General features: G+C 47.6%; 1 protein-coding gene across 2 annotated transcripts in view; it reads left to right on the top strand.

Annotated features, from left to right (window-relative positions):
* dclk2a (doublecortin-like kinase 2a) overlaps positions 1 to 22,468 on the top strand; it is a 39,172-nt gene that overhangs the window by 12,372 nt on the left and 4,332 nt on the right. The window contains exons 3-17 of one of the 2 annotated variants that reach the window (XM_060046275.1): positions 6,121 to 6,250; positions 8,149 to 8,256; positions 8,810 to 8,860; positions 11,016 to 11,110; positions 11,956 to 12,061; positions 13,047 to 13,155; positions 15,712 to 15,769; positions 16,516 to 16,635; positions 17,142 to 17,288; positions 17,566 to 17,699; positions 18,077 to 18,154; positions 18,675 to 18,771; positions 19,300 to 19,401; positions 19,892 to 20,005; positions 21,941 to 21,959. In XM_060046275.1, the coding sequence (XP_059902258.1) occupies positions 6,121 to 6,250; positions 8,149 to 8,256; positions 8,810 to 8,860; positions 11,016 to 11,110; positions 11,956 to 12,061; positions 13,047 to 13,155; positions 15,712 to 15,769; positions 16,516 to 16,635; positions 17,142 to 17,288; positions 17,566 to 17,699; positions 18,077 to 18,154; positions 18,675 to 18,771; positions 19,300 to 19,401; positions 19,892 to 20,005; positions 21,941 to 21,946 (1,455 nt within the window). In that variant the 3' untranslated portion in view covers positions 21,947 to 21,959. The remainder of the gene's footprint in view (positions 1 to 6,120; positions 6,251 to 8,148; positions 8,257 to 8,809; positions 8,861 to 11,015; positions 11,111 to 11,955; positions 12,062 to 13,046; positions 13,156 to 15,711; positions 15,770 to 16,515; positions 16,636 to 17,141; positions 17,289 to 17,565; positions 17,700 to 18,076; positions 18,155 to 18,674; positions 18,772 to 19,299; positions 19,402 to 19,891; positions 20,006 to 21,940; positions 21,960 to 22,468) is intronic. The other variant, XM_060046274.1, reaches the window with a different exon arrangement.

Raw genomic sequence — 22,468 nt, forward strand, 5'->3', positions numbered from 1 at the left:
TTATGCAGTGGTTTGATTCCAACCGGAGGTCGCCTAAACTAAGAATGTACACATGCACAGTATTACAAAATGGAATATATTACCCTATATTAGGATATACTACCTGGTACATCATGTTTTGGTATCGGATTCCCCTGAACAACAGTGACAAACCTGTTAGGTGTTTGGGTGTCAAGGGACACAAGACTGGCATCTGCCCAAAAAGAGTGCATGGCCACGGGCAGGGAGAGGTGGAGTGAGGGCTGTGGCGCTGGGTGGTGGTGGTGGTGGTGGTGGTGGTGTCAGTATCCATTGTGTGTCGTGTGATTTCAGCCACCTTTGTTTTGGTCATCCGAAACGTGGTGGTCATCCATTCTTTAGTGGGGTTGGGAGTTGGTGAGTCGGGAGGGGGCGGTGGGGGGGGGGAACTGTTTTGGATGCCCTGTGGAAAGTGAGTGAGTTGACTCTGTGGTAGCAGTTAGCATTTAGCATGGATCACTGAATTCACCCAAAATAAGGGAGTTGGCTTCCTTTGCCTTGCCGGTCGGAAAATCCATTGGGGCACAAACCCTGGCTGATGCCAACCCTGGCTGATATCCGGTTCAGATCTCAGTCGGTTGTTGGCTAGCCTGCTATGCTGTTGCTGTTATGCATTTTTTTTTATGATTTTACACATTGGTCTTCAGCTCATGGAGCTTGTTAGTTTTTTAATAAGACTCACGAGAGTGTATCTTATTAAAGTTTTTAATAGTATACTGGCATTTAATGATCTGATAATGACCTGTTAGGGCTTTGTTAGCAAATACACATTTTAAAATGTAATACCCTGACCAACCATATCATGGTATCATCGTCTAGTGTTTGAGAGTAAATGTTTTACATAAACCCGCACTAGCTAACTTTTTCTCTGCAGTCATCACTTTTGTTCAGAATTGGATTCGATTTATATTTTTTTCTTCACACCAAATTGGTTTAGAGAGGGAAAAGATCCCCGGGCTGATGGAGAGACGTGGGTGGAACGGCTTTTATTCTGTAGACACCTAATATCTTGGCCAGTAATGGTGCCCTCGCAGAAAAAGTGACAAAGTGAAGATTTTGAAGTGCATTATAAGTTGTAATCAAGGTACAAAACCGTCATTAATTCTACTCTCAACAAATCCCAGATAAAAGGGGAAATTGGAGATTGGATTCGATGTAAAATAGATGCCGGATACCTTACTAACCTCAAGCAAGCCTTTCCTCTAAAATCTCATTAAAATGGATCTGCTCTGGCCTGCCGTCAAACAGTATGTTGTATCCCTTGGGGATCATCGTGTGTTTCAAACTGTCTATGGACGTCTTCCAGAGGATTAAAAAAAGTTGTCAGAGGTTCAAACTGAGTTAACAATACAATCAGTCTGAGTGACCGCTCATACTGTCATTGTCAACACCATAGTCCCCTCCAGACTGGCTGGCTAGGGGATTGAGCTGGGACTGGAACACCCCCCCTCTGTGCATGGATCCTGAACTTCGTGACCACCGGGCCCCAGGTGGGCAGACACACCTCCCGCACCCTCGCCCATAACACAGGATGCCCCAAGGGTTGCATTCTTAGCCCCCAACGGTACTCCCTGTACTCCCATGACTGTGGGCAGATTCAGCTCTGACGTCATGGAGTTTGTGGACAACACAGTGGTGGTGGTCCTGATCTCTGTCAACCATGAGATGGCCTGCCTGGAGGAAGTTGCTGAGTGGTACCTCTGGGTCCAGGACAACAGCCTCCTTATGAATGTCCCCAAAACCAAGGAGCTGATTGTGGTGTTAAGGAGAGTATGACAGCAGGGGACGTGCACACCACTGTGGATGAATGAATGGCACTACTATGGAGAGGGTGAGCAATTACAAGTACCTGGGAGTTGACATCACAGAGGACATGGTCAATACACTCAGACACTCTGGACAGAAAGGCAAGGCACAGCCTTGACCAACTCAGGCAGCTGAAGAAATTCAGAGTCCCTGGGGATCCTTCAGTCCTTCTACTGCTGCAGAGAGCGTCCTGACAGGAAGAGCCCCTGCCTGGGTTGGCAACAGCTCTGCTCAGGATAGGAGTGCACTACACTTACACACCAGGAGGTGCTGATCCAGAGCCTGTAGGACCAGGAAGGACCCATGCCACCCTAAAAACGGACTGTTTCGGCTGCTGGGGTCAGGCCAGAGCCTCTGCAGTCAGACAGCGAAGCCAGAGGGACTGAGGCAGAGATTCTTTCCCCTGGTCATTAGAACTGAACACTAATCTCACCAGGACACAGACAGACACACAGACACAGACACAGACACAGACACAGACACACACACACACACACACACACACACACATACAGAGAGACAGGACCTCGTCATTATAGCGATTGGCCTGTCACCCATGATGTGACGAGTATCTACTCTGTCTAGTCTCTTTCCTGACCGCTGGCAGCCTCTCTCAGTGTACCAGTTATGTCTGGACGTTCTCTAATGTAGTCTGAATGGGGATTATTGATTACTTTCAAAATACACACAGTTAGTCAGTTGCATTGGAAAATGGATTTAATGTTCGAGTATAGGAAAACAAAGTCACAATGAGGCGTGTCCTCCACACAAACATGCTTGGTGTTCCAGGCATTTCAAACAGGACACACACACACACACACACACACACACACACACACACACACACACACACACACACACACACACACACACACACAGTCTTTGTTATGTCTTTGCCCGTTTGCACCCTGCGGCTGCGGCTGACATGAAAACAAAACACCCTAACAGGCAGGTGCATTCTGGGAAAAGGTCAGTTGGCTGAACAGCGGAGCTAAAGTATGGCATCTCAGAGGGCGAGCCCTCCACGCACATGCACACACAGATGCAAACACACACTGCAGCAGTGCCCCCCCCCCCCCCCCCCCTACAATGATCTTCAATGCGGATTGGGCAAGACTTGGCCATCACCATGGCGTTGGTTGACAGGGAGCAACGAGAATGTCTGGTCACCTTAGAACCTGTCCTTGGCACCGGTCCAGACACTATTCAAGGTGTCTAATGAATTATTCTAATGGAATCTGTATTGAGTGATCACTGGTTGCAAGAGAATGTGTCTTCTGACTTTGACACATTAACGTAAATAAGTTGAGTTCACTGGTATCATCTCTTAAAGGTGCAGTGGCCGATATTTTTATCCTTACTCAAAGGGGGACGTGGGAGATATTTGGGCAAGAGTGTGTTGCATTGCTAGCTATATATTACCTCATGGTTCCCTTGAGTCATAATTCATCATTACATACTGTATCTAGCACTTGAATTGTAACTGCTTGCAGGAGCTCGGACATAAACGCGGATGTAAACAAAGCCATGATGAATGGATTTCAATCGCTTCTATCTTCGGAGAACTAGAATAATAAATAGAATGTGACGCTGTTTACAAAATGTAGAAACACAATTGAATCATAATTGGTTAGTCCATACTGTTACCAGTTGTTGTCTTCTTTGCCCTTATCCTGACCAGTGGGAAATAGGTTTTGATATTGAGAAGATTTGTGTGTGAAAGTGTTGGTATGAGAAAGCGTGTGCCAAGGGCTTCATTTGACAATGATGAGTTGTCGTGCCTACTGGGACCATGTATCCCATAAGGCCCCTGGACAAGTGTAACCTGGGGCAAGGACAAGTCAGTTAGGGATTTAATGGATTGCATTTGAACACGAGTGCAACTGAAGAATCAAATTAGTTTTGTGGGGAACCGAAAGCTCCTCTATCTGCTGATGTCATCAGTGCTGGCCACAGCTTCTCTGGGGACAGGGCTCCCCTCGGCAGTCCCCACATTCCTGTCACACATTGTCCTCCTACACATGCTAACAGAGCTTAGCACACACACAGACACAAGCAAAATGCATACACACACATGCATACATATGCAGGCACAAACACATACACATACACATATGTGAAATTTGTGTACCAATTATTTTAAATCCTCTGATCCTCTGTGTGTGTGCACACACACACACAGACACACACACAAAGACACAGACGCAGATACACACACACACACACACACACCACAGACACACCAACACCAACATTCACACACATACACACCAACAGACAGACACACACACACACACACACACACACACACACACACACACACACACACACACACACACACACACACACACACACACACACACACACACACACACACACACACACCCCAACAGACACACCAACACACACACCAACACACACACACACACACACACACACACACACACACACACACACACACACACACACACACACACACACAACCACACAGGCAGACACACACACACACACACACACACACACACACACACACACACACACACACACACACAGGCAGACACAAGCACACACAACCCATGCATGCTTGCACACAAACACTTTCCTGACTTTGTTCTCTCAGGCAGGTTATCAGCTCATGGTATTGTCATCGACAGCATAACTTCTTTACCACAATGTGTTCGGTTCGCCATGGATTAAATGGAGAGGTCAGAGGTCGTTTCTTGTTGGTTCTCAAGATAAAACTTTGGATCAAACGTCATACTTGTAGTATCGCTACACTAAAGCTCAGAGAACACAATACAAACAATAAGGCGTGCATTTAGTAGCCTTTCTCATGGCGAAAACGTCCCCTCCCGGTATTGTGTACGACACACTACATACTGCTGGCTGTAAGTCAACAGAGGCCTCTGATTATATTCTCATGCACGTTAGCTCGGTAATGCTAACAGCTGAGGCAGTATGGTGGAGCGCACAGCTGCCCAGTAGTTCTGGGAGATTCAAAGGGAAGAGGAACTGGTATCATGTTCAGCTAGACCACATACTAGCAGCGGGGACCTCTGATGTTCTGCCGTACCCTGGCATTCAAGCACATGCTCACCCTCTCTCTTGCTCTCTCCCTACTGTCCACCCACTATCCTATTTAGCCATTGTAATATATTCTCTTGCTCTCTCTCCTTCTCTCTCTCCTTCTCTCCTACTCTCCACCCACCACCCTATTGAGACAATCTGCACCTCCGCCCTCACTCTCTCCATCTCCTTCGCTCACTCCTCATCGCTATCTTGGTTTTGTGTGGGCTGTGTGAGTGTGGGCATGTGTGTGACTGTGGTGTGTTTGAGTGTGGTGTGGCGACGTGTGTGAGTGTGAGTGTGTGGGCTGTGTGTAAGTGTGTGTTTGTGGTGTGTGTGTGTGTGTGTGTGTGTGTGTGTGTGTGTGTGTGTGTGTGTGTGTGGGCTGTGTGTGAGTTTGGGCTGTGTGTTTGTGTGTGTGTTTTTAGTTGTGTGTGTGTGTGCTTTAAGAGTGTCTGCGTTGAAAGACTCACTTTTCACTCTTCCCATGGGCTGAAGGTGGGTGGAATCTTTTTTTCTTCCCAATCGTATTTTTAGAAAAACAGAAAAAAGAAATCAATCACCATGGGAAATGACAAATGACTTTGCGACAGAAACACTTTGCATGCGTCCTTCCTACGCCCCTCCCAGAAGGATGCACTCCAGTCAGTACCTAGTTCTGTTGACCCCTTCATGTTTTTGTTTTGGTATGTTTTCGAGCCTGGTCCTCCCTCTCTGGCCGCTCCCCCCCCGGGGGGGCCGTGCACCCCCGCTGTGATACACACTGATTTAATTGGTCTCTTTTGATGAGCCATCTGGGCAGCGCCACGCAGTCGCTTTTTGTAGAGCTGTTCAAAGGCGGCGTGTGCGCTCCCGCTACGTGCTAGGTAGCTAGCACCTTTCGCTTTTTTTAAGCTAGGTGTCGATGGTGGCGGAAAACATTCCCTCTGACCCGCTCCGACGCCGTCACAAAGGATTCAGACCATTTGGCAACAAGATGGGCTCAACTACTCCCATTCTACCAAAGATATTCTCTTGCATAAAGTTGATATATAAAAATACTTATACTACTAATACTATTCATTTTGCTGTGATTTAAAAATATGTTTGAATATGTAAAATACTGTTTGAAAAGACATATGAATCAAATAAGGAGGAAAATAAGGAATAAAACACTGGTGTTGTCTTTAACCAGTTTTTCCTCCTCCCTCCTCCCTCTTTAAACCTCCCCCCCCCCCCCCCCCCCCCCAGATGACCTGTCTTCAGGACTTCTTTGGGGAGGACGATGTGTTTGTCGCCTGTGGTCCAGAGAAGTACCACTACGCCCAGGATGACTTTGTGCTGGACCCCAGCGGTAAGGCTGCCACAGCCTTCATGACTGGTAGGTCTGACCTCCACCACCGCCCCTACAAACATCCGCCCATCCCGTGTGTGTGTGTGTGTGTGTGTGTGTGTGTCTGCGTGTGTGTGTGTGTGTGTGTGTCTGTGTGATATATAGGAGTCTTTCCTCTCCATTCTTCTCCTCGCTGTGGTGAAAGGAGCACTCTTTCCTTTAGGAAGTTGCAGGCTGGAAGATGTGGGAGGGGGTCATTTCCAGCAAAGTTTGTTTGTGAAGACCTTTATCAGTTTCAAAGACATCACCGCGCCCAATGCCCTTAAAAGGGCACGGAAAGCCATTCCAATCCCGATTTTCATTGTTTTCATTTGTTTGTCGAATGGGAAAAATGCTTTTACGCTCTGCATTTCTGAAGGCATTTCCTGCCTACAAATCATTAGGGGAAGGGGGCTTTAGGGATGGTGAGCTTTCGTCCAAAATGCTCTAATATCTAAGTTCATTATCTTCATATTATGTATAATATTATAATGGTAGAAAGTACTTAGAAAGAAAATGCACAACCACACTAGCGAACTGACCTCCTAGATAGGCAGGTTGACAGGAACTGACCTGTTTAAACGATCAGTCCCATTCATAAAGTCGTAGCTCTGCAGTATTTCTAAGTGGGGCTATAGTCTGCTGGGAGTGGACACGAGAAGCTAACTTAAGAAGCTGGCGACCATTTGGCAAGTTTTCTTTATCGTCATATTTAATTTAGATTTAATCATCTACGTGTGGGTAACTGTTGACATTTTAACTAATGTTGACAGTTTATTCCGCTTCCGGACGGATTTTAAAGTGTGAATTAGGCCAAAATGTGTGGCAGTTGTTTTAAGGTCCCGTCCTACTTCGGTGCTCTGCTCCACTTTGAGGAGGAAGTAGGTCCAGGCAACCAGAGTAGGCCTCTGTACGCACCTCCCTGGCGAAGCACCTCCAACACACACGCACGCACCCACGCACCCACGCACCCACGCACCCACGCACACATAAACTCTCCTCAACACGACAACTTTTACTCTTTGTTTCTGAGAAACTAGATGAAAACCTTTTTGAGGAGCAACACTCCTTGCATGAAGCACGTGTACCGTGTGCTACACCGTTTCTCTGAGCGTATCTGACATCTCACTGTATCGGATCCGTCGTGTGGTGCTAACGGGCGTGACCCTGATGGCGTGTGTGTGTGTGGTGTGTGATGTGTGTGTCGTGTGTCTGGCTTGTGCCTGCGTCAGAATGTCTGGTTGTTAACAAGTCGGTGTGTCATTGCACCACAGCCTCTCATTACGTCCAGCGTGGTGGGGAACCCTGACGGTTTTACCGCACACTTACATCTGCTGTGCCCACCCATAGTGACAGGACAGCGCTGCTGCCTGGCGTGCAGAAGACACCATAATTGTCCTCCACCTCCCCAACTCCCCCTCAGGCAACCCCCGTCCAGCCTCCACCGTCTTTAATCCGTCTCCTTGCTCTGCAGGGTTCGATGATTGCCTTATTATGCCGTGAAGACGATCGTCTATTGTCTGTATTGTCTATTGAAGTAATGTTTCAATTAAATGCATGTTCTCATCTGAAATTCTATAACGTATTTTGAAAGAGCATATTCTGCAGGCACACAGGGTCTACTTCCCCCAAGGTATATGAACAATGTTAACGTTTTGAAAATAAACACCTTGGGCTGAATATGCATGCATCTCCCTCTCCAATTTCTTCTTCAGTGCTATTGTCTGGCCCTGGTTCTAGACTGCTTTGCATGATCTGTGAATGAAGAGGATTGTTGTCAATCCTGGCTGTGTGTGTGTGTGTGTGTGTGTGTGTGTGTGTGTGTGTGTGTGTGTGTGTGTGTGTGTGTGTGTGTGTGTGTGTGTGTGTGTGTGTGTGTGTGTGTGTGTGTGTGTGTGTGTCCACAGAGTGCCGGGGGATGAGGTCATCGTCCCACTCTCGCTCTGCCAGTGCCCACAGAGCCGGGGCTTCCCGCAGCCCGGGGCCCTCCCGACGCAGCAAGTCCCCGGGAGCAGGTGAGCCCCCCCTTCAGACACCTCTCAGAACCCCTATTCCTAGAACCCCCCCCCCCCCCCCCCCCCCCTCAAGGAGTCCATCTCCTCTTATCTCAAGCCCAGTGTCACGTAGAACCCGGACATCTACAGCAACAGATCATTCGGGGGGGATTCATTAATAAATAACCGTGTCATCTGAATGATTACTCTTCTGCACCAAGCTCAGCTTGAGCGGGACGACTTTGGTGATGAGTTTCCCGCGCGGTGCACTCAGACACGTTGACATTAGGCTGAGCAGTTTTGGTGGGTTTCTTCACTGCGAAGCCGTCATGTCGGGGATAAAAGGACATGCTTTTCATAAGCTGACAGTGTAAGACAGCCCGTCTCTGGGGTGTCTGCGGGGAGACTCAGGCCTACAGCCTCACCATGAGATTAGACTTGTAAGTAGTTTTGGAAGAGAAAACGTGGGACCGGCAATGGGATTACACATGGAGGACTCTGGGTGTAATCCGCTGTGTTCTGGTTCGGCTGGATCCTCAGTGTTTTCATTGGAGTTTGTCGTTGCGTCTTTTAGTGAGGAGACCCCTGAACTTCTCCACCAGCCAGTCCCCGCTCAGGTCCCCAGGTGAGTCTCTGTCTATCACCTCACCCTTCTGGATCCTTCTGCACGCCTTCACAAACGGTAGTGAAGGAAACACCATGTCCAGACATGATGGATAGTCTAGGTGTTCCGCTCCCAGTTTAAAGATAAATAAATAAGTTTGCTTTGAATTAAAGCATCTACTGTAAGACTTAATACAAAATACTGTTCTTAAGTTCATGCATCATTATAATTAATTATAGCTACAACAACAAGAACATTATCAAAAGCCACTACTACTACTGCTACTACTACTACTACTACTACTTCTGCTACTACTACGACTACTATTACTACTACTACTTCTGCTACTACTACTTCTACTACTTCTACTACTACTACTACTACTTCAGCTACTACTACTTCTACTACTTCTACTACTACTACTACTAAAACTAGTACTACTACTACAACCGCCAATACTACTACTACTACACTACCACTGAACCCCTCGACCATTGTAAACCCTAACCCGACTCCCAGAAGGACCGTGTATCACACACTCACACACTCACACACTCACACACTCACACACTCACACACTCACACACTCACACACTCACACACTCACACCCTCACACACACACTCACACCCTCACACACACACAACAGCTTGGGTGTGTAGGTGGTTCCAAATTCTCCTCTCCAGACAAGAATAGATTCTGGAGATACGACTCGCTTCTGTAAGAGAAAGGATCATCGCTGCTCCCGCTTTCAATACCACAGATGAAGAGGTGGAGGAGGAGGTGGAGGAGGTGGAGGAGGTAGAGGAGGTGGAGGGTGCTTCAGGGACGATGCACTGGTCTGTGTGAATGAATCATTTCAACAACCCGAGGCGTTCACCTCCTCAGCGATGGTGTACTGTATGGGCTACCATGGCTCCTTTCAGGCAGTGAGGTGGACTTCTATTAGCTCCACTAGGGACACTCCACACCAGGCCCCTAGCAGAGAGGCTACTGGTGATACAGCCACTGGCGTCTCATATTGATTCACTAAATATTCTATGTATGAACCCACTAAATAAATATATTTTGGATTGTGGATTATTTTGGCCGCAAGTAAAACTTTTATGAAAAGCCGCCATGTTTTAGCTTGGATTCTGTGCTTGGACTACAAGCCTTGTATGGCTTATCCTCCTCCTGTCTTAGGCGTGTTACAGCAGCAGTACCGCCAAGACATCTGTGGCCCCAGCAGGGGGTGGTTCATCAGCCAGGTACACAGTGATGGCCCACTGAGGAGGGGCACCAAGAGATTCTGTATTAACCACTACAGCTTTCTACTTGCTATATTATTATTTATTTAAGGTTTATTTGAATAGGGACAGATACAGAAACATAGAGTGTGAGAGAGTCATTTAGGACACTTCCCGCCCTAGGGCCTGAATAGGGTCCTTAGTTATCTATCCTTCACACACATAGACTCTTTGTCTTTTTGTATGTCTTTCTCTCTCACTCACTCACTCACTCACTCACTCGCTCGCTCGCTCACTCACTCACTCACTCACTCACTCGCTCGCTCACTCGCTCACTCACTCACTCGCTCGCTCGCTCGCTCGCTCGCTCGCTCGCTCGCTCACTCACTCACTCACTCACTCACTCACTCACTCACTCACTCACTCACTCACTCACTCACTCACTCACTCACTCACTCACTCACTCACTCACTCACTCACTCACTCACTCACTCACTCACTCACTCACTCACTCACTCACTCACTCACTCACTCACTCACTCACTCACTCACTCACTCACTCGCTCACTCGCTCACTCACTCACATAGAATTTGCATTTACATTTGCATGCCAAATGTAAGGACTTTTCGACATTGAATACATGCAAATAGTTTCAGGACAAGAACCCTTCAAATGAGTAGAAAATGCATAAGTGCAAAATAACAATTCCATGTGTTTAGAGACAACCGCTAAATTATAGAATGGAGGTCCAAGAGCTTGTTCGGTTTTATCCTTGTGATTTAGGCTCAAAGACACCCTTAGTCACGCACACACTGGCCCTGAATCCTCTTACTTCTGGGGACATTCAATGACAGGCAATTCACTTGGGCAGCTTCTCCAAGCCCCGCTCTTCCTGCTGTTACAGCATTTCCCTTTGTCCCTCACTGTGTCCCCTCTCCCCTCTGTAGTTAACGGGGGTCCGGGCAGCCAGATCTCCACTCCGAGGTCCACCAAGTCCTCTAGCCCCTCCCCCACCGGCCCCCACACAATGCAGGGATTTAAGGTGGGTCACACACACACACACACACACACACACACACACACACACACACACACACACACACACACACACACACACACACACACACACACACACACACACACACACACACACACACACACACACCTATATCCGACTTACACCCAGACCATTCCTATGGACACACAGCAGGTGCGTTTGCTCTCAGGCTGAATAATAGATGGTGAGGCGGGGGTCTGCACCAGGACACCGGGAGCACCTTGGTGAGGGGGCCGGAGTGGGGCAGGGCACCTGCTGCATAATGGAAAGGGTTCCTCTGCTGCTTTAGTCCTGGCCGGGCACCATGGGGTTTAAAATAGGGATATCTGCCACCGCGTTGGCGGCGTCTGCACCACGGGTCGTCACACATTATGCATGCCGTCTCAGCACCTTTAGGGGCTTTCTGCGCTCAGGTGACCACGTGGTCCCCTGGTGTCATAGACGCACTGACCTTGTGTACTTGTGAAGCGGGACCTTCCCCTTCACATGGCGGGTTAGGAGAGGATACGTGCACACACACGCGCTCTGGAGAACCGCAAGCTCATCAGGGGAAGTGAAGCTGTTCCGCGTAGCTGGGGATCTGCATTCATTTGTTTATTGCAGTCATTGTAAGACTCACACATTGGCGTGTGCCATATGCCACACAGGTATAATATGGGACATCTGGTATATGCTCACGTAGATGTTGTACCCTGTGTAATTGTATACTCTGTTTAATTACCGTGCTGGGTTTAGTTACAGAGCCTGCCGTAGCACCGGCAGCTAAATGTTGCGTCACTGCAGTGTTTTCACGGCTATATTTTGAACTCTTTCTTCTCCTACTCGTCCAGGTTCCGCCATCGCACCACGCCTCTGCCCCCAACATCAACGGCTCCTCCAACCACCGCCACCGCCACCGCCACCAGCCCCAGGAACACACCACCCCCAGCCCTGAGGGTAACCCTCTCCTCTCCTGTCCCCTCCTCTTCTCCTCTTCTCCTCTCATCTCCTTCACATTATCCTTCCCCTCTTGTCTCCTCTCCTGTCCTCTCCTTTCCTCTCCTCTCCTCTCCTTCACGTTATCCTTCTCCACTCTCCTCTCTTATCTCTCCTCGGATCCTCCACCCCCACTCTCCCCCCCTCCCCCCTCTCTCTCTATCCTCCCATCTCTCCCCTGCACCCTCTCTGTCCTCTCCCCCTCTCTCTCTATCCTCCTCTCTCTCTATCCTCCTCTCTCTCCCCCTCTCTCTCTATCCTCCTCTCTCTCCCCCTCTCTCTCTATCCTCCTCTCTCTCCCCCTCTCTCTCTATCCTCCTCTCTCTCCCCCTCTCTCTCTATCCTCCTCTCTCTCCCCCTCTCTCTCTATCCTCCTCTCTCTCTCTCTCCCCCTCTCTCTCTATCCTCCTCTCTCTCTCTCTCCCCCTCTCTCTCTATCCTCCTCTCTCTCCCCCTCTCTCTCTCTCCTCCCCCCTCTCTCTCTATCCTCCTCTCTCTCCCCCTCTCTCTCTCTCCTCCCCTCCCTCCCCAGTTTTTATTTCTGCTGACTCATTTACCCGCTCCACAACCTCACTGTATTACATAAGCCCTAAACCCAGACAACCTCATACTGACACTGACAGTTATGACATCCGAACAGACACACACACACACACACACACACACACACACACACACACACACACACACACACACACACACACACACACAAACAGACACATGCAGACGCATCAAACTGGCTGAAATACTGCAGCCCAGTAGGATGCGGGTCAGAGTCATGACTTTGGGATTCGTCTGGACTATCTGCGTACGACTACGGCGAGGACATCCAACTCACTTCTGCCGGAGTTGACAGGGGTTGTGCTCAGGCAGCCAGCGATGCGTGGGGGGCTTTTGGTTGTGTGGCGTTTCCTGCTTTAACACCCCCCCCCCCCCTCCTCAACAGTCAACGGCAACGGCTGTCTGCCCTCCTCGTCCCCCATCCTGGACAAGTATGAGGTCGGCAAGGTCATCGGAGACGGGAACTTCGCCGTGGTCAAAGAGTGCGTGGAGCGGTAGGTGGAATGCGTTTTTCCGCACGCACACTAATATCATGGACACATGCACCACACTAATATCATGGACACATGCACACATGCACCACACTAATATCATGGACACATGCACCACACTAATATCATGGACACATGCACCACACTAATATCATGGACACATGCACACATGCACCACACTAATATCATGGACACATGCACCACACTAATATCATGCACACATGCACCACACTAATATCATGGACACATGCACCACACTAATATCATGGACACATGCACACATGCACCACACTAATATCATGGACACATGCACCACACTAATATCATGGACACATGCACACATGCACCACACTAATATCATGGACACATGCACACATGCACCACACTAATATCATGGACACATGGACACATGCACCACACTAATATCATGGACACATGCACCACACTAATATCATGGACACATGCACACATGCACCACACTAATATCATGGACACATGCACACATGCACCACACTAATATCATGGACACATGCACCACACTAATATCATGGACACATGCACCACACTAATATCATGGACACATGCACCACACTAATATCATGCACACATGCACCACACTAATATCATGGACACATGCACCACACTAATATCATGGACACATGCACACATGCACCACACTAATATCATGGACACATGCACCACACTAATATCATGGACACATGCACACATGCACCACACTAATATCATGGACACATGCACCACACTAATATCATGCACACATGCACCACACTAATATCATGGACACATGCACCACACTAATATCATGGACACATGCACACATGCACCACACTAATATCATGGACACATGCACCACACTAATATCATGGACACATGTACCACACTAATATCATGGACACATGCACACATGCACCACACTAATATCATGGACACATGCACACATGCACCACACTAATATCATGGACACATGGACACATGCACCACACTAATATCATGGACACATGCACCACACTAATATCATGGACACATGCACACATGCACCACACTAATATCATGGACACATGCACACATGCACCACACTAATATCATGGACACATGCACCACACTAATATCATGGACACATGCACCACACTAATATCATGGACACATGCACCACACTAATATCATGCACACATGCACCACACTAATATCATGGACACATGCACCACACTAATATCATGGACACATGCACACATGCACCACACTAATATCATGGACACATGCACCACACTAATATCATGGACACATGCACACATGCACCACACTAATATCATGGACACATGCACCACACTAATATCATGGACACATGCACACATGCACCACACTAATATCATGGACACATGCACACATGCACCACACTAATATCATGGACACATGCACACATGCACCACACTAATATCATGGACACATGCACACATGCACCACACTAATATCATGGACACATGCACACATGCACCACACTAATATCATGGACACATGCACACATGTACCACACTAATATCATGGACACATGCACACATGCACCACACTAATATCATGGACACATGCACACATGCACCACACTAATATCATGGACACATGCACACATGCACCACACTAATATCATGGACACATGCACACATGCACCACACTAATATCATGGACACATGCACACATGTACCACACTAATATCATGGACACATGCACACATGCACCACACTAATATCATGGACACATGCACACATGCACCACACTAATATCATGGACACATGCACACATGCACCACACTAATATCATGGACACATGCACACATGTACCACACTAATATCATGGACACATGCACCACACTAATATCATGGACACATGCACCACACTAATATCATGGACACATGCACCACACTAATATCATGGACACATGCACACATGTACCACACTAATGCCCATACTCACTCTCAAATACACTCACAAACTTTCATCGACAACTAACCCCCTTCAGTGAACGACCTGGGCAGGTAGAGGGCTGTAAGCTACAGCTGAGCACGCTGCGGTTGGTGTACCATCTCTGGCAGCTCTTGGGTGTGTGGTGAAGCTGACTTTATAAGCCTCATTAGAAATGAAAGTACATAAAACCATTCCTTCATTGGCTTATAAAATGTTTAATATTTAGTGGTGTGTGTGTGTGTGTGTGTGTGTGTGTGTGTGTGTGTGTGTGTGTGTGTGTGTGTGTGTGTGTGTGTGTGTGTGTGTGTGTGTGTGTGTGTGTGTGTGTGTGTGTGTGTGTGTGTTAGGGTTAGGTGTCCCTGACATTTAATCTAGCCCCTGCTGAAGCAGGTTTAATGTGTGCGCGTGTGTGTGTCCTCTTAATTTCACTGTGTGTGGAGTACTTTCTGTGTGCAGCCTGTTTGTTTATGCAGGTGTGTGTCATTAGGAGTGGTCTACAACACAGAGGGTATTGTGTGGATCAGTCAACAGAGTGTATTGTGTTGGGTGTGTGTGTGTGTGTGTGTGTGTGTGTGTGCACAGGGCAACAGGAAAAGAGTACGCGCTGAAGATCATTGACAAGGCCAAGTGCACTGGGAAGGTAGGCCTGGTTTCTCTGTTCTTCTCTTTCTTTCTCTCTCTTTTTTCCTTCTTCCCCTCTCTTTCTTTTAGTCTTTCTCACCCACACACGCAGATACACTGACAGCCATGCACACACATATAAACTTGCACACACTCGCACGTACGCACACACATAATCTAGGCCACACCATTCTAGGCCATTCTCTTTGAAACCAACCAAAGGGTCATGGGTTTGTGTTTCTCTGTGAATTATTCACAGCACCGCAGGGGCCGGTGAGTCTCTGATCCCCCCGCGAGAAGAGTGACACCGCTCCTGCTTTATTCATCAGCCCCCATCCATGATCTACACCTGCCTCTGTGCACTTAGACAACATGGCGCGCACACACACACACAAACAAACACACACAAAAAAAACACAAACAACAAACACGCACAGTCACAGTCAGTGACGCAGCATCTATAATCCATAAGCATATAGCATCTAGAATTTGAACAACATATATGTATTACAATACAAACATAGATATTTATGTTTATTACATGGGTTATCTTATCCTTTGCATCTCTCTCTCTCTCTCTCTCTCTCTCTCTCTCTCTCTCTCTCTCTCTCTCTCTCTCTCTCTCTCTCTCTCTCTCTCTCTCTCTCTCTCTCTCTCTCTCTCTCTCTCTCTCTCTCTCTCTCTCTCTCTCTCTCTCTCTCTCTCTCTCTCTCTCTCTCTCTCTCTCTCTCTCTCTCTGGGTTACCTATGTCTCTCTGTCTGCAGGAGCACCTGATAGAGAATGAGGTGGCGGTGTTGAGGAGGGTGAAGCATCCTAACATCATCATGCTGATGGAGGAGGTGGACAGTCCCACTGAACTCTGCCTGGTCATGGAGCTGGTCAAGGTCACTGTTACACTCACCCTGTCCCCCCCCCCTAACCCTGTTAAACGGGACACTCTGTCTCTGTACCTGTTACATGTCTATTCCAAGGTTAAATTAGGTTGATCAGGGTCTCTGTCATGTTGGGATAACTGCATCTCCTGTCAGATGAAAGAGTGAGGGACTGTTTGATTCTGATTGGTCGCAGTCACTCTGTCTACTTCCTCCTTTGAATATCACACACTAATGTAAATGCTGTGATGTGGTCAAACTACCAGTGAAATAATACCGTTCAGTCCCTGAGCCCTTTAATCATCGCTAACTGACCGTGAGTGAACACAGACACAGTTATCATGGAGCAGTTTGGGGTTAGACATCTTGTTTTAACGCACACATTCAATGTTTATGAACTGTCCCAACACACAGAGTCCACCAACCTTCAACCAGACCGTCTGTTGTTATTGTTGTCTTTGTTGAATTCCCCCCTGGGATGAATAAAGTACCCGTCTAATCCCTCTCCTCTCCTGCAGGGGGGGGATCTGTTTGACGCCATCACGTCGTCGGCTAAGTACACGGAGCGGGACGCCAGCGGCATGGTGTACAACCTGGCCGGGGCCCTGAAGTACCTGCACGCCATGAACATAGTGCACCGGGACGTGAAGCCAGAGAACCTGCTGGTGAGAGCTGCAACATACACGCACATGCATGAGGCACGCACGGACACAGACACACAAACACAAACACATGCCCGCTGACCTGCTGCACCTATGCACAAATACGCAATTAATAAATGTTCACTCACCCACTCAATAAATGTCTCTACACACACAAGATGCAGCACAGTAAGTAATTAATTAGTGTGTGTGTGTGTGTGTGTGTGTGTGTGTGTGTGTGTGTGTGTGTGTGTGTGTGTGTGTGTGTGTGTGTGTGTGTGTTCGTCCGTCCGTCCTCTAGGTGTTTGAGTACCCGGACGGAACCAAGTCCCTGAAGCTGGGGGACTTTGGCCTGGCCACGGTGGTGGAAGGGCCCCTCTACACCGTGTGCGGGACCCCCACCTACGTAGCCCCCGAGATCATCTCAGAGACCGGGTACCACGGCTTTAATCAGCAATGAGATGATCGATATAATGATCAATACGTTTATTTGAATAAGATGATCAATATCATGATCAATGCTGTATGTCTATTTAAATAAGATGATCAATATCATGATCAATACGTCTATTTAATGACACTTGGTGGACTATATGAGCCTGCTTATCTTGAGATCAAATAGGATCATTATTAAGTGTGAATTAGTAAATCTGTCTATTAGATATTCTAGTTGCATAGGAAATTATACACTATTTATAAAGCGCTCAAAAAATTGCATTGATTGTGTAGTTAAAATGTGTTTTCATTAGGGTTTCTGGCAAATTGTATTAGACAGTATATCATAGTTATCCCCCCCCCCCCCCCCTCGCCAGGTACGGGCTGAAGGTGGACGCCTGGGCGGCGGGCGTCATCACCTACATCCTGCTGTGTGGCTTCCCCCCCTTCAGAAGGTGATCATCGCTGTTCACCACCACACCTCCCCCTCCTGCCTCACACACCATTAGCCCTTCACCAGCGCTTAACCAAACCACAGACCCAACATTTCCGTTGCCTCCCTCCTGTTCCATATTCATCAATATTCCTCATTCATCAATACATATTCATGAGATGCAAATGAGGGTGTGGCGGGACATGGGCGTTCGTACCTTGCTCATTATCATATGCATGATCCTGCTGGGTATGAATGCAGGATCATGCATATGATGACGGTGGCTGTGATGAAGAGGGGGCAGACAGAGTGTGATACAATACTGCCATAGGACATGACTTCACCCTCAGAACTGTATCTCTTAATCTCAACATGATTTCATAACAAGATCATAACTATACTCATTGTGGCTGAATAAAAACTGTTTGAGCAGCTCTTGAATGTTCCACATGAAGAAAGCATGCAGCATATTTTTAGCTATATACCGTATATATATATACTGTATATATGTATATGATGGTGGTGGTGTCTCTGTGCCCCAGTGAGAGCAACCATCAGGAGGATCTGTTTGAGCAGATCCTGGAGGGCCGGCTGGAATACCCCAGCCCATACTGGGACCTCATCAGCCACTCCGTCAAGGTCAGAACCACTGACACACACACACACACACACACACACACACACACACACACACACAGACACAGACACAGACACAGACACACACACACACACACACACACATAGATACATGCATACGTAGACTCTCTCCCACTCTCTTTCACTCTCTCACTCTCACACACACACAGACACACAGACACACCTCCCAGCACTGCGGCTAAGCCGTAATCAGTGTCTCAGTGACAGCCTCTAGTTAGCATCGCTGGACCAAACCGCTGTTTACCCCAGCAGCAGTCTGGGTGCTGACACAAGGACAGAGTCGCAGTACCTAGTGTGTTTCTATATGTGTATATATCTATATATATATATCTATAACCTTGCCCTCATTGGTATTCCTTTGGCAATGTAAAGATGTCCATAAGCCATAACGCCTGGGACTCAATGTGCCGGACTTGTGCAGTGTGATAGAAGCCTGGCCTATCGGGTGTGTGTGTGTGTTTGTGTGTGTGTGTGTGTGTGGGTCAAACTCAACGCTGTGTCCCTCCTCAGGAGCTGATTGCCCATCTGCTGCGGGTGGACCCCGAGGAGCGCTACTCAGCACAGGACGTCCTGTCCCACCCCTGGATCACCGCCAACAACAGCACCCCGACCGTGAGCCATACTGCGTGATGATTGGTCCGAACGTGCCCGTGTCGTCAGGCTCACAGTATGGGGCGGGCTGGGTGGTTTTAGTGTGATGGGTGTTTAGACTTCAGTCGATAGACTAAGCTGTGGGTGTCATACAGCCAGATGACCACTACCTGCTCCTTCATGAAGCGCTCTGAATTCACCGCAGGGTTCTTCCTCGATGATGAGGTTTATTTTTCCTTGTCCTTTAGGGGGCTTAGGGTGAGGAGGTGTGGTAGGATGTGGGGCCTGTGAAGCCCTTTGAGACTGTAACCTGGAAAGAGGGCCATATCAATACAATTGATTTGACTGTAAGTCAAAACCACTTTGAGGTGTAATTTATTAGTAATCGCTTTATCGTGTGTCTGTGTGTGTCTTTGCCTTTGCCTGTGTGTGTTTGCCTTTGCCTGTGTGTGTGCGTGTGCGTGTACGTGTACGTGTATGTGTGTGCATGTTCATGCGTGTGCGTGTCCAGGAGCACACAGCCCTAGAGAACAACATGAAGGTGGAGGTGTCAGGTAAACTGAAGACGCATTTCAACACTGCGCCAAAGAACAACAACACCAGCGCGGGTGTGTCCGTCATCATGGTGAGCAACGTCGCCGTGGTAACGCCATCCCCTTGGTTACCCCATCGATATGATATAACCCTTTCCTCTACGAGCTTCCTTCATTTGCATGTTCATAAACCAACTGCTCTTGGCCCTTCCTCCAAATAATCTCATCACTTTCAGCAGATAAGCACATGTACAGCAGGGACTTTTGTCAAAGCCGAAGCAATATTTGAATGCCAACATTTTGTTAATTATAATGCAAGCTCCTTGTAACAAAAGTGCAAGAAAGATGATGACATCATTGCACAAAATTGAACCGAAGAGGATGATATTGATATTCTCTCAAACAAAACCTTACAGAAGAAGGTCTTCCTACCCTTTCCTGGTTGCCATTTTTCAGGGCGAGCCCCCTAAAGCAACCGGTCCTTTCATATTGTAGATATGTGGGGGTTTCTACTCCTAGTGTAGTAACCTATTGGGGTTCCATTTGTGATCTGTATGGCTGTCTGAATGGAAATGGAGGAATGGGTTATGAAATGTTCAGTGGAAATCTTTCTTAATCAGGCTTTTCCAAAGCTCCCCAAACAGGGACCTTTGACCTCACAGAGATCAGCTGCACAGCTTGACCTGTCTGTTGGTTACATCAAGTGTCTCGCTCTCTCTTCTACCTGCGACTCTTTCAACCCCTTGCCACACCCTGCAGCCAGGCTTGATGTTCCTTCATGTTATATATTGAACTCAAACTTAAGCTATTCTGAGGGACAGACTTCAGAGGAAGATCAATTTTCCATTTACCTTGTTAATCCCCCCGGCCCACCACCAATGCTGATTACCAAAAAGGTATCCATGAGATGTGCATGGAATCAATGTCATCGTAGACCTGTAACACAGCGGTGGACCAGCGCAGGGTAGATATCCCTTTGAAATTGGGTTTGTTTTCATACCGAGAAGCCTCATTCTGATGTCAATCTTATTTGACAGTTTGAGGTGTAAGAGGAGGGGAGGGGAGGGGAGGGGAGGGGAGCGTGGTTTTATCGGCTTGGGTCCTCCCCCATCACCCTCCCCCAACCCCCCTCTGGCCAGCCAGGACCACAGGGGACACCCAGACCTGGGTACACACTTCATACCTCCCATCCCCCACTCTCTCGCCTCTCTCTTCCACATCCTCCCTGCATCTCACAAGCCCCTCTCTCTCTCTCTCTCTCTCTCTCTGAAAAGATTGATCTTCTCTCCCTAATGAACTGCTGTGGACCATTAATCTTTTTATTATGCTGCAGTGGATCGCAAACTAAGACGACAGGATTCTTCTTCCTCTTCACTCTTTCAACCATTTTTTGGTCAACATGTCTGCAGAGAATATTCCTGCCAGTTACTCGATATAGCTCTGGTAAAGAGCACTGAAGTCATGTTTGAGTTTCATGATATGTACAGTGTATCTGGTTTAGACCACTTGGAGTGGTTTCAACTGTAAAATGCTTCTACGCTGTTCTAGCTTGTTGTTGTGCTGTGCTGCCACCTTGTGGGTATAATCGGTCATTGCATTACTGCTGCCACGGTGGCACAAAAGGAAACTGAAATCATGATGCCTATCCAAGTTACCTTGGATATCGTGAATCTAAGTGACCTTGGATGAAAGATCACCACTCACATTTCAAAGCTACTGCTTCCATAAACGCTTACCCAATGCACATTCAGAAATGTGTATGACATTGCCACCCGTATTCTGCTGCCATGAATTAGTCACAAACTAGTCTTCACTCAGCGAGTATGTTCCAGCTCAGACTCTTTTCAAACTTAAATTATTTTGTGTAATGTGTTCACAACTGTAGAGGTCTTTGCTGGAACAACCTCTTTATTCATTTTTTATTGTTTTGTCTTTTTCTGTGTGAAGTTGTAAGCCTAGACTGTCCTTTTCTTTTTGCTTCTTCCTTTCACTCTCCAAATCCATCCTGCGTGCATGTCCACCATCAGAGTTAGCCCCACGGCGCTGGTATGTACTAACAACATCTCGCTACGCCTGCCTCATCTGCTGCTATTGCTATCACTGCACAGAGAGAACATGGGACACCACAAAACCATCTGGCCCCTAGGCCACACACATTTTGAATTGACTAGGTTGTTAATGGGTCCCTGTTTTACCACCTGGTTAAACATCGATTTTGTGGTGATATCACACGTGGGTGTGTCCAGCCAGATGTATAATGGATTGATCAGCCCACCAGTTGGTACAGTACACTGGGTAGGTTGGTCAAATAGGGGTCCTTTAAGTCACACCATGATACTATTTTGGAACGGATACCGAAAAAACTAAAAAAAGTAAAGTTTAAAGTTTGTAGTTCTCATTTTCAAAACCTGTGTACGTTTTGGATTTTACTTAGCCTCTGCTTTGGGTCAGTCTACTATGTGAAGTGCCTCGTATGTTCTAAAGCTGTTATCTGCTTTCATGAAGGTTTTATGTCCAGCTTCCTATAGCTTTCCCTTTCATAGCACTTAAGGATG

This window comes from Gadus macrocephalus, chromosome 3 (assembly GCF_031168955.1).
Source record: "Gadus macrocephalus chromosome 3, ASM3116895v1".
NCBI lineage: Eukaryota > Metazoa > Chordata > Actinopteri > Gadiformes > Gadidae > Gadus > Gadus macrocephalus.